Below are 12,968 nucleotides of genomic sequence, written 5' to 3' on the forward strand. Positions count from 1 at the left end.
GAATACCAGTGGAGAACCAGCGGGGCCTGGCAGGAAGAATCTAGGTGAGAGAATCTGAAATCTCCCTTTCTCTGCTTATCACCTTTGCCCAACTAACAAGGGGAGCATTTCAAGTTTTATTTTAATAAGAGAGGCTGGTGGAGTTGGAGTGTATAGCGCAGTGATTGAGCACAAACTTGGCCATGTATAAGGCCAGTTTGTTCCCCAGCACTAAAAAAAGGGAGGGAGGTACACTGCTTATTTCAACCCCTTAGCTTGTTCTGTAGTTATTTAATGAACCCTTTTTTACGTGGCATTATTATGGGCATCAGGTCCAGCTAGGAGGCAATTATAAGGTCCTAATCAAAGTTAGCATTCCCAGTGTTTTACAATAGGAAGCATACTAGAGAGGAGAGGTTACCCAAGGTCAAGGGAGGGAAGCAATGGCTGAATCCAGCCTGGGTCCTGTGGACTGACGTTGGTCCTTGTTATGTGTCTGTTGCCAATCTGTACTGTGCACGGTTGGACTGCGACTAAGAGGCTGAGGACTTGTCTTGAGTTCTGGATACACTTTCGATGGTGCCACAGTCAGTCTCGCAATGACAGGAACACAGCCCAAATGCACTTGATCCTCTTGTCTCCACTCCTGGTAGTTTAATTTGATGACTGAGGCTGTTGGTCTGTGCCCATTTGCCCAGCAGGCACTCATTAAAAGGTAGCCTTGCAGATGCTTCAGGCACAGGAAGCAGCTGCTGCAGGCAGCAGTTGGGTGTCATGTCCTCACCCTTCATGAGTGGGGGCTGCCCCATTCCTGGGCTTCCCTCACTGGATCTTATGAGCTAGCTCACTGCCAGAGCTGCTTCCTGCTAGGTGACCTGCTCCAAAATGAACAGGAAGGCACTCTCAATAGCCCCAATACCTGACTTCCAGATACTCTTTCCCATATCTCCCAGACAGAGCTTAACTATACCTGCAGAGCTGGGTGGAGAGTTAAAAGGAAGGTTGGGGTCACAAGAAGGACTGAACAAGCCTTTCAGGGTGGTGGTGTTTGGGCTGGGTCTGGAAGGATGGGCAGTGCTATCTGTGTGGATGACAGGTAAGGCAGGGCACTGGTATCCAGTAAGATCAGAGATTAAGGTGGGTCCTGTCTTCCAATCTGGGCAGATGAGTGAGTGACAGTGTCCAGGCTAGGATAAGAAGCAGGCCTCTGAGTACTGGGAGGTAGGGAGGAAGAGCCAGAGGTCAACACCAAACTCTGAATAAGGGAAATAAGTTTTCTGAGAGTAGCAGTGATGCCTCACTCCCAGAGACCTCTAAGTCAAGAAGAACCTCCACTGCACCTCACCAGGACTTGGATTTCTGGCACCCCTTAGTGAGCTATTCTTGGGGGTTCAAGGGTATGGGGAAGCCACAAGAGGCCAAGCTTCTTTGCTGTGCTGACCGAGGTACTAGAAACTGCTTTTCAGCCTCTCTGGCTTTACCCATTCCTTTTCTCCTCCCCCAGGACTGAAAGCACAAAGCCAGCCTTTGCTGGGGTGGCGTGGGAGCCACTAGTCTCGAAATACCATCTTGGATATTCTAGTTTGGCAGTCCTGCAGGTCTCTGGGGGCTGAGGCTTGTCTGGATGGTGCTATGGGGTTGGGCCATCACCATAATCCAGAGGGAGTCACCTTCCCTAGGCAGATGGAACTTACTAAGGAAGAATTCTCTTGCTCTTCTTCAGAAAACTTGGAATTTAGGATGGGAGTAGGGAAATGTTCCGAGGAGGAAAATTGCCGAGGGAGTACAATGACTCTGCTTTTAGCAGAGCCCTCAGATAAGGAGAGGCTAGCTAGCTACATAGCCAGGAAACCTAAGACTGACATGAAGGATGGAGAGGAAGTCAAAGAGCCAGTTGGAACTGGGAGGTTCAGAGCCTTCTCTTTCCCTCTTTCCTTCGCCCATCTCTTCTTTATCCTTGTTGTCCACTTGTCCTTTCCCTCTGGCGTTTCCGGACTCCTCTGGCTCCCAGGTGCATGGCTTCATGATTCCATCTGCACTGAGCAGCTTCCTGCTGCTGGATAATCAGTCAGCAACATTTTCATCAGCTTGTGAGCCGGACAGGGCTCAAGGTCCTTGGTTGCACAAATGCTGCAAAGATAGTTGGATCTCAGAGATGGAGTAAGCTATGCAGCCTGCCACAGGAAGGCATCATTTAGGGGTGCCCATATTTAGAAAGGATAACTTTGGAGTTTCTTATCTGGCCTCCCCAGACCTCTGGCTGAGCTTCCCATGGGCTACTCATGCCTGTTCTCCCAAGTCTCTGGGCCCTGAGGAAAGGAAAGGCTGAGCATGGGTGCAGGGCCAGGGCTCTCTAGTCTGCCTGGGCCCCAGGATCCCTGAGGTCCTGCCTCTTGAGTGCCTACTCAGAGGGAGTCATTCTCTCTGCTCCTCAGTGTTTCAGCCTATCCTGATGCTTCACTGCTGCTGAGGCCCCCCACCATGAGCCACCCAGGAATCCAGGGCCTATGTTGCTGCCAGGGAGATGAGCAGAGGTGTAAATTCACTCTGAGGTGAAAATGAAAAGTCTTCAGGCAACAGCAGCAGCAGGCACAGCAGGCTGGGGTGCTAGGCACAGCACCTCGCCTCCCCACCCTGTTCACACTTCCCCTTTTGCAGTCTTCCCCAAGCTCCTGACCAGGTCTGGCCCTGCCTGCCTGGCTCCTTTGCCATCCCTTGCCATTTAGGGGGTCCCCAGACTAGCCTTGGCTAGACCTGGCACTTGATCTCTTGCTTCTATTATAGTTTCTAATTTGGTGACTGGTGCACAGAAGAATGGGCTGTGCTTTAGGTGACAGTGACTTAATGTTTGTGGTAGTTTCGTCATCATTCTGATTTTTCCAAGTCTACAGTTCTTGAATCTTTAAATAATGGTATTTTTATTCATCCTTCCCAGCTCCCTACTTATTGGAAATCATCCTTTCTACTCCTTTTATTGAGGAAATTGAGGCTCAGTGGGAAGCCACTCATTTGTCAATAGGTAGGCTAAGTTTCAGAGCTTCCTGTTTTAGAGCTTTGGGCCTTGCTGCTAGGAGGGAAAGGAGCATGGGAGGACAGTCATTAGTCTTTCTGCAGGCCCCCCACCCTTACCCCCAGCATCCCACAGACAGGTTTATGTTCCTGGCCAGGAGGCAGTTGGGAGTCCTGATGGAGATGAGAGGAAGCCAGAGAGAAGACAGCTGATGGAAGTTCCTGGGTAGAATAATAACAACTTGCTGCATTCAATCCATAGCTTCCCTGCTATGCTCTACCACCCCACCCCATCCAACACTTTGCACATGTGATGCCAGCCAGCTGCTTGTGGGGCTTTCAGGGTCTGAGCCCCCACTTGCAGGGACTGGTGGGTGCAGGCGGGTGCACGTTGGTGTCTATATAATTAAAAATGAGTATGCATCACTTCATTCAGCGAGATGCCACCACCTTGGGTGGGATGCAACAGCTGTTTGCTGGTTGTGTGGCTGCCTGGCTCTCTAGCCTGGCAGAGAGGGATTGGTAGGACTAGGCAGCAAAGAGAGCTCAGCACCTCTCATTCCTATGAGGCAGGAGGTAAAGGGCTATGATGAGGTGGGGATGCATCAGGCAAACCTCTTCCTTTTCTGGGCCAAGAGCTTGTGTAGGAAATGTGTGCCCATTCTTGGCCCATACCCATGTCCTCCTTTTGGGCATTGCCATCTATCTCTGGGCAAACCCAGCCCATGGGCATCCTGGGAGTGAAATGCACTCTTGGCATCCAGCATGGTCCTGACCTGTTCTGTCTTTCACCCAATCCATACCTCTAGCTCAAGCCAGGACACAGGCGGATGTTCTGAGAGCAAAACAAAATAATGATAGTTGAAGTGGTCTCTCTTTTCCTTTTTCCTCTCCCTCTGAGTTCAGAGACTTTCTAAGGGAACCATTGCATCTCTACCCCTCAGAGAGGGCCTAATGGCCCGTGTGAGCTGTGTGCATACGTGAACCTCAGGTGGTGGGTTTGTCAGATGACCAGTGGCCTCAGGGCAGAGCAAGTACCCCTGTCCTGGCAATGCCTCCTCATGTGTCTGGCTGTCTTGGTGGTCCAAGGAAGTCTATTAGGGCTGGGACTACTGAAGGCAGTTCAGGCTTCTTTATTCACCAGGGCCAGCTCAATGTGGCATTGAGCTGGTGTCCTTGGCCATTGGCAGTCTACTCTCTGAGGGCTCCCTGGGGCTAGCCGAGGAAGAGGCAGCTGGCCTCGCCTTCCTCCAATGATTTTTCCGTACTTACTGGCTTATTGACACGTTGCCCGGGCTGTAGCTCCTGTTGTGCGATGAGGACCTGAGAGCCCCCCTTTCTATCCCCAGAGGCTGCACCTGGCTGAGAGGGAAAGTGCGTCCTCTCTGCCTGATCTCTCAGGGGACAAGGCATATGGCCAGGCCTGCCCCCTTGTTCTCTATCTCCAACCCCCAATAGACTCATTCCTGCTTAGTGAGCAGAGCGTGGAGGGAAGAGGGGGTCTTCTGGGAAGGCCTATAAGATCAACTGTAAGCCCCTTTACTTGCCTGTGGGCTGAAGTTGGACATTCAACTCTACTTTCCTCATTCCCCATTCCCCATTCTCTGCCCTGGTCTGCATTTTGACAGGATCAGGTGTGCGCTATAATGATTTGGGGTTGCATAGTCAATGCGATTTTAATTCGCTTCAAGCTTCCCCCTGATAGGGCCAGGGGTTCCCAGGTGGCAAACCTAGGACTAGCCTGGGTTTGGGTCTGAAGCAGATCTGGGCAGCTGCTTCTCCTCAGGAAGCTGGCAGGGAGGAAGGGAAAAGAGCAGGAAGGGTCGTGTAGCCAGGCCACAGTTTTCTCTTCAGCCTCTGTAACCCCCATTCCTCTGTTCTCCCTGATGGCTTTGAGATGAAGGCAATGGCAAGGATGGAGGATGCAGTTTCCATGGCAACAGGGCTGTCCACAGCTAGGCAGCTTCAGAGCCAGGCTCTCTGGAGGAGGCAGATGTGCAGAACAGCCGCAGAGTTGCCTCCTGCCTGCCAGTGAGGGGGCTGACAGAGCAGGTGGTACAGGGTGGATGCCTGGTGCTGCACACCCTAATACCCAGCCTAGAAGAGAAGGGTAGAAAGAGGACTACCCACTATCATCTCTATGACTGCTAAGCTCCTCCCGGATGGAAGTCAGGGCTGTGGTCGGAGTGTTGTTGGGGCTGGAGTAGGGTCCCCGTTGTCCCTGGAATCTCTGGGTGAGCATAGGTTTTAGTCTCGAGAGAGTCCTTAAAAGCCAGCTGTCAGTAGCTCTTAAGATAGCTGTTGGCCACTCAGCTGCTGTACTATATGCATCCTTCAGATGGCCAGATCATGAGGATGCTGGTGAAAGTCATACCCTTTCTGGATTTGGGAATCCTTTTCTTCCCTCTAACTGCTAGGGAAAGTCTGAGGCTTTCTTCAGAGTATCTCCTGGAGCCTGGCCTTGGTAACCTGGTCCAGTGTGCAGAATGGGGTTGAGGTTTGACAGATGCCCACCCTCCAGAGCCTGGTAACTTTTTGTGTTCTGGTATTGATTTTATCAGTCTCCGATAAAGGCTGTGGTGGATATACATGTGGGTTGAGGAGCAAGACAGCATCAAAAACAGTAAAAGTGTATTTAGAGATGGCAAGAGTTGGGGCATGGACTCAAGCTGGAGGGGCCCATAGCAACCAGTTGGCAGAAATGGACTCCAACTATAAAACAGCTTTCCTTCACTGACCTTGGAGGCACCAGGTCCAGGGTATTGCCCTCTGTGGTTGACTGCATGGAGATGTAGGACATAAGGCTTTGCCTGGGTCACCCATGGAGTTGGAGGCTGAGCTGCAGCTGCCCTGGGCCAGGTTATGTGACTTTCTGGGTGTACCTTCCCTCCAGCTGGCACTGAGGGTCCTAGCTGGATTTGCCTTTTTGGTTTCCTCATCTTTTTCTTGTTCCTAAGAAGGTTCATTTATATCCCCCTCTTCTCTGACATTAATTAGAAGAGGTTCTTCAACCCTCCAGTTGGCCAGGCAGGCCGACAAGCGGAGTCCTGGAGTGGCTTCTCCAAGCCGGGCAATAAGTCTCTCATTACTGTTAAGTGGAAGGCTCATTTCAGAGCTCATGGTGAGAGCTGGCAGGTGTTATAAATAGCCATGTTGTGAAGGTTGGCGGGTGAGCAGTAACAGGGCAGGGACCTTATAGGCATCTTGGTCGGTAATTGCACGCTATCAAAGGAAAGCTGGGGTAGGCTCTGGAGCAAGAGACTCTTGACCCTTGTTCTCATCTTTTTGTCTGCCTTAGCACGGCTCTGGTGTGTCTGCCTGATTTTACACTCTGGGGAACAGGGAACACTGGGCCCTGTGTCCAGGCAGAGGGGAGTGAAATGCCTTCTGAGCTTGGGGCTCTAGAAGCGGGTATTTCAGCCCAGTGGTGTGTGCCTGCTCCTCCAGCTCGCCTCCTCTCCCTTGTTTGAACCCCTGGCACTATGAGAAGGTATGGGAACCACAGCTGATAGTCTCCGAGGCTGACATGGCTCCAGTAGGGAGCATAGACCTAGCAGGGCAATGGGAGCACAAGTAGGGTCTGTGGTAATGTGTCTGCTGACAGAGGCTGGAGAGATCCCAGAGTGGGAGCTACTGCCTCAACTGTTATTTCTGTTTTAGTTGATATTGTCCAGGGTAAAGAAGATGTCAAAGGCAGGATGGGATTCGGGGCTGGAAAGTCTGACAGGTTAGACTTGGACTTCGGTGCCTTGGGGGTTCATGGAACACCTCCTGTCCTGAGTGTCTAAATATTCTAAGCTTTGTAGCTCTGTGAGACCAGCTTACATGCATAATTAGCAGTGCTAGACTCTGGTTCTTTTAGCAACTGTCCTAAAGGGTTAAGGATTCCTGCATCCTTAAACCTCTATATCCTAGAGGTAGGACCCCGCTCTTAGTGAGGCTTTGCAGATGCCACCCTCAGTAGGGGTTTTAAACTTGGAAGAGATTGCGGGGAGGACCAGCCAGCCCCTTGGGAAAGATTAGACAATAGACTATAGCCATCCAGGGACACGTGGGTTGGGGGTCCTGTAGGGCTTATTCCACTTTTTCCGACTCTCTGACTAGGAACGGAAGCTGTGTGCTCACCCTCGGCTAGAGATCTACCAGCAAGACCAGATCCATTTCATGTGTCCACTGGCACGGCAGGGAGACTTCTATGTGCCAGAGGTGAAGGAGACAGAGTGGAAATGCCGGGGTCTTGTGGAGGCCAGTGATACCCAAGTGGATGGTACAGGTATACAATGGGGAAGTGAAGGGAGGGCCCTGCCTTGGAGCCCCTCTTGTGGATATCTGAGGGCATGGTGAGGAGGCTTCTCTGTCTGTGTTGGCACTGTTGAGTGTCTGGCATGCTTGACAGAGGGAAGAAAGAGATACTCCTGTCCCAAGACTCACATAAAGAGTTATCTGTTCCCAGACACATGGTTCTGCGCAGGTATGGTTTCACACGTTCATCTTGGCAACACAGATCCATAAAGCCCCTGTCTGGAATCCCTCTAGATGTGTCAAAGGTACCCTTGGAAGCACAGATTGCAGATGCTCCTGGGAGGGGTCTGAATCTCAGCAGGAAGTAATACTGGATCTGTAAGATAAGGAGGGAAACGAAACAAGGTGTTCTCCTGTGCGTCACTGTAGAACCCTGCCAGCGCCAGCTGCTTTCTCCTACTTCTGTCTCCAAGGCCAGCCTGTGTACCTGCTGGCAGCCACGGTGCCCCAGGTCTAGGCCAGCCAGTTACTTGCCTGCGCCTAGCCCATCCCCAACTATAACTTTTTTGTGACTCCAGGCTGTTCCAAGTTGTCTCTGAAACAGTCTTTGGCTGTTCCGGATAGAGACTCTGTGACTCTGGAAGTGCATGATTTCTAAGAGTGGGACAGAGCTGTGAGGGGACAGACTGATCCTTTCCCTCTCTGTCTCTGGGAGACTTTCTGCCATCTAGTCTTCAACGGCCAAGGTCACCCTAGAGAGACATGTGTTGGCAAGGGCTGGTGGGGGAAGGGTGCTAGGAGGCAGTCTGCGCTCCCTAGGGGCTTGTGTCCAACACAGTTAACTTCATCTGCTACTTTAATTACCTCCATGGGGTACTGGCCCCTTCTGCTTAGTAGTGCCTGGCAGATACTCTTCAGTGCTCTTACTGTGGACACAGGACATGACACAAGGTCAGCAGACCTAGGCAGCCCCCAGGACAGGACCGAGGAGTACCTTGACCTTCTGTGACCTCCCTCTGTTGCCTGACTACTCCCTCCTTGATCCACCCACAGTTTTCTTCCTTTCCAAGCATCCCTGCGTGTAATTTTGAAGGACTGCTGAGCACCTGCTGGAGCTGGCTGCAGCTGCAGCTCCCATAGCCTCTAGTTCCCTGGCCTGCCTCCCCATCAGCCTGCCCACCCACTCCCCAGTGTAAGGACTAAAGGTCTATCCACCCTTGACAGGGCCTGTCTTGACACCCGGGGCGGACTCTGGGTTATCCTGCCAGGTGCATGCCACTTAGCATGTATAGTGGGTACATGGCCACCCAAGGCTTGGGCTGTCACTGCCTGCCTTCCTGCTGGGCTGTGGCTTGGGTTGGAAGGTGAAAGGGGGTGATTAGCTGCCTTGTGTCTGTTATTACATTGATGTATTATTTAACTCCAGAGAGGCAATGAATATTTGATCTCCTTGCACTGACTGTGGGCAGAGGGGGAGGAACTGGGGTGAAGTGGTAGCTTCACATCCCCTGGCCAGCAGCCCTGGGGATTTAGGTGCTGCCTTGTCATGGCTGGTGTCCTCTCCTTAGGGATAAGGTTCAGGGCACTGGGCCTTCCTGCTGTGTGTCCTTTGTGGGGCCATGGGGATGCCACTCCCCTGCCTTTAGTTTCTTCATCATAAATGTTTATATATTCCCAGGGGCTGTCCCTCCCAGATGCTGAGCCCTGGGCTAAAGGAGGTACCGTGGGGCTTCTTCCTCTAATCACTTCTAGCTCAGGAGTGGTCAAGGAGGCATCCAGCTGGGAAGTAGAGGTCTCTAGAGTCAGTGAGTGGGTAGCAGACAGAAGTTGGCGGTTATTGGCCCAGGGAAAAACTGCGCCCCTTCTTGTACCTTTAGTTCCGCAGCCTCTGGGACACTGATCTTTGAGTGAGGAGCTGGGGCCTTGCTCTGGGAGCTCAGACTGGGTTTCCACTGCACTCTTGTTAGTATCCCTGTATGTTAGACTGTGCCCCGGGTCCCAGCGGCAAAAGGGCTTTGGACAGAGGCTGGCATTTTCAGGACTCACCTCACTCTGCCAGCAAGGCCTAAGAAGGCATCTTCTAGACTAAGTAGGTTGGGAGAGCAGGCCCCAAATTCCTTCATTTTCAATATAGCCTCCAGCCAAGGTTTAGGGACAGCTCCAAGCCAGTCCAGATACAAAGCAGTCCCTAGATGTGTCTGGCTTTGGGCTATATCACCATGGAAACAGGAGCTGGGGAATCTGGTCCATCCCTCACCTTGCATGGTATGCCACAGGAAGGGTGACACACTGTGGGCTTGAGCTCTTTGTTCTTCCTTGTTACCTTGTAACTGTATTCAGTCCTCTGATTTATAGAGATGGATGAAGGTATTGCTCCTAGTTAGGGAAGTTAAAGGGTCACATCCTTAGAGAATATACTGGGTTAGAGAAGCAGGTTAGGGAGGGACTTGGACCATCAGCTGGCTCAGTAGTATTTTGGGGCTCCTCACCCACCAGGTCCCCTTTTGCTGCCTTGTAGTGCAGGAAACAACAGTGGCTGGGGAGAGGGTTATTGAAGTGAGTTAAAGGTCCCTCTGGGTTGACCAAGGCACAGGGGGAGAAGACTTTTAAGATTTTTCATCCAGGAACCCATTTTTGTTGTGACTGGTTAAGTGTTGGCTAAGATTTTTCTATCTTTGTGCCTAGACCCCCCCTTAAGCAGAGAGTCATGGTGAGAGGGGCCAGCTGACTTCCAGGATATAGCTGTTCCTTTGAGAGGCTTGCATGGGGGTGGAAACTGGAGAGGCCTCCTGGCCCATTCTTGGGACCTCATACCTAATGGGCAATGTTCTGTAGCTGGCTTTGGCAAACCTCTTTCCAAGCCTGAAACAAGGGGTGGAGGGGACACTTCCAGTGGTTTTTGTTCTACCCTCAGCTCCTCACCCTGGGGCTGAGTAGCCCTTAATGGATTAGGCCAGGGGTAACAGCTTTGTGGGAGTGCAAGGAACTGAGGATAATTCAGGAAAAGGAAGGGAGTACACAACCAGCTGTTCCCTCTCTCACCCTCTCTCCCCACTCCCTCCCTCAACCCTGTCAGTGCAGCCCCCGGAAAGGGCAGAGGGCAGCTGGAATGGGCCTCCCGAGCCATGGTGTATTATTCATGAGCAGGCTGTGTACCCTCAGGTACCGAGCTGATGGAAGACTCCCTGCCCTCTCTCTGGAAGAGGGGACCATGGGTCAGGGGTGTGTGGAATGGTCCTGGCTAACTTGTGCTCCCTTGTCCTGGCCACAGGAGCTGACACGATGAGTGACACGAGTTCTGTAAGCCTGGAGGTGAGCCCTGGCAGCCGGGAGACTTCAGCCACCACGCTGTCCCCTGGGGCAGGCGGCCGAGGCTGGGATGACAGTGATAACCGCAGCGAGCACAGTTACAGCGAGTCAGGCGCCAGCGGCTCCTCCTTTGAGGAGCTCGATCTGGAGGGAGAGGGGCCTGTTGGGGAGCCCCGACTGGAACCTGAGGCCAAACCACTGGGGGCCACTTCAGGACCTCAGAACCTCTGAGAAGGGTGAGGTGCAGGCTGTGACCTGCACCCTCCTGTGGTACAGTAGTTATGGAACTGGGCAAGCTCTGTAGCCCTCTTCTCCTTTCCTTTCCCAGACTGGTCTGGGGGTCTGTGGGGGTCTCACCTCTCCCACCCCAGGCCTCTAGAGTAGCCTTTTCCTCATTGCCCTTTTGGCTTACGGGGCCAAAGGAGCCAGGGACTGTTATTTGTATCAGCCACCACCATTGTCTTTATTCAGTCTCACATTGGAGCTTCCAGAATCCAGAATAAAACAAATGATTTTCTTGTTTCATCTTGATTTGAGTTGTGTGTTTATTTGTTAGTTCTGTGTTGGGGAGCCTTGTGTAGACAGGCTATGGAGAGGCAGAAGCTTCCCAAGCACAAGGAGAGGGGTGGGTCCCTGGATTGAGGGGAGGGGGAATATTGGAAGTCCTTCACTCCCTGTTCTGTGACCCTAAAGGACAGAAACCCCTGCAATGCAACTGCCTTCTGGGCTCCTGTAGGCTGGGGAGAAGCAGAGCAAGGAGTGCGAGAGCTAAGCACAGTGTGCCCTCCAGGGCTCGGCAGTGGAGAGCTCACAGCTTGCCTTTGTCTGCTCCAAGGGTACCTTTGTGTGTTCATGGCTCAAGTGTGCCTGTGCCCAGGCTGGGGTCTCTCCAGCAGGTGAAGAGACCCTGCTGCGTTGGCCAGTGCCTTTAAGCTCGGTGTGTATATCTAAGCGCAGATAGGTCTGCTGCTGATGTTCCTGGGTGAGTGTGCCCAAGTGAACATCAAGATATGACTCTGTTCAGGCATGGTGACTCCTGCCTGTAACACATCACTGTGGGAGGGTAAGGCAGGAGGATCACAAGGTCAAGCCCAGTGTGGTAAACTGAGTGACTTAGTAAAATTCTGTCTCAAAATAAAACTTTTTAAAGGGCCAGGGGTGTAGCTTAGTGCATAGGCTCTGGGTTCAATCCTTGGCACCACACACACACACACACACACACACACACACAGTGTTCGTCCCTGGGTGTGGCTGCATGTGTGTAGATGGTTGTGTGGCTATGTCATGGTGCTGTACTTTGTGTGTTTAATGGTATGGGTTGCATGCTAGGGATGTGAGAGGCTGGCTGGCTGCAAGCATCTCTGGGATCCTGTCTGTATACAGTGTATGGTCATATGTTGAATTGTAAAAGCATAGGTTTTTTCTGTGTATCCATGGATAAAGCTGTGGGTCTGTACACCTATATGTCCATGATCACAATTGTGAATGTGGGGGCGTGACTGTGCTGCTATGACTGTGGCCATGTCCATGTGTACAGCTGTATGTACATGGCTGTGTCTATATGTACAGCTGTGTAGGGGAGTGTACACCTGTACAGCAATGTATTATGACTGTGTTTGCCTATATAATTGTGTGTGTCACCCTGTCCACCTGTACAAGCTATGTGTGCAGAACTGGGTGTATGTATTTGTTTTTGAGTCTTGCTGTGCAGTTTAGGCTGGTCTGGAACTCTCACTATGTATCTTAAACTGGCCTCAAAGTCACAATGATCTTCCCATCTTAGCTTCCCAAATGCTAGGATCACAGGGGTGCACCATCACACCCAGCTTGGATGTCTGTCCTTGTCTGTGTGCCCAGCTAGAAATGGCGGCTACCTGTCTGTGTGTCACTGCCTATCTGTGGATGCAGTGGGACAGTGCAGCTCATTACTGCAAGCTCCCTATGCTGCTGCAGCATGTAGCCATGTCTGTGTAAAGCCTAGTGTCTGTGAAGCTGTTTGGTGAGTGGGTGGGTTGTGTGACTCTGATTGCTGTGCAGCTTTTCTCACCTTAGTACCCTTCTGCTGTGAACCCCACTGATCCAAAGCCTGGCCCATCACTCACCTGCCCTGGGGAGCAGTTGATCGGAGCCAGCCAGAGGGTGATAGCAGTTGGTGGCAGAGATGGATCTGGAAGACAGCCTGTCGGTCTCTCCAGCTTTGTCTGACAGCTCTGAACCCTCATCCCGATGCCACCTCATCTCCTATTAGTGATTGGTTTTGTAATTTTTTTTGAAGTGTCTGTTTTGTTTCAAAGCTGTGTTCTTCAGAGATTAGTGGAACAGCATTTAGCTTCCATGTCCAGGGGGAAAGCCTGTCCTTGTGATCCTGCATACATTTGGATATGTGGCCCTGAGGAGCCTGGACCTGGTGTTTTCATCAGCACCTCTCT

General features: G+C 51.8%; 1 protein-coding gene across 3 annotated transcripts in view; it reads left to right on the forward strand.

The window, feature by feature from the left end:
- The window catches only part of Tex264 (testis expressed 264, ER-phagy receptor), a 28,472-nt gene extending 17,408 nt beyond the window's left edge, over positions 1-11,064 (forward strand). For all 3 annotated transcript variants that reach the window (XM_063248951.1, XM_063248950.1, XM_005006676.4), the window contains 2 exons: positions 7,093-7,261; positions 10,502-11,064. In XM_063248951.1, the coding sequence (XP_063105021.1) occupies positions 7,093-7,261; positions 10,502-10,770 (438 nt within the window). In that variant the 3' untranslated portion in view covers positions 10,771-11,064. The remainder of the gene's footprint in view (positions 1-7,092; positions 7,262-10,501) is intronic.
- Positions 11,065-12,968: the final 1,904 nt, after the last annotated feature.

Source organism: Cavia porcellus, unplaced genomic scaffold (genome assembly GCF_034190915.1).
Source record: "Cavia porcellus strain 051 isolate PalLab524CR breed Dunkin Hartley unplaced genomic scaffold, mCavPor4.1 scaffold_5, whole genome shotgun sequence".
NCBI lineage: Eukaryota > Metazoa > Chordata > Mammalia > Rodentia > Caviidae > Cavia > Cavia porcellus.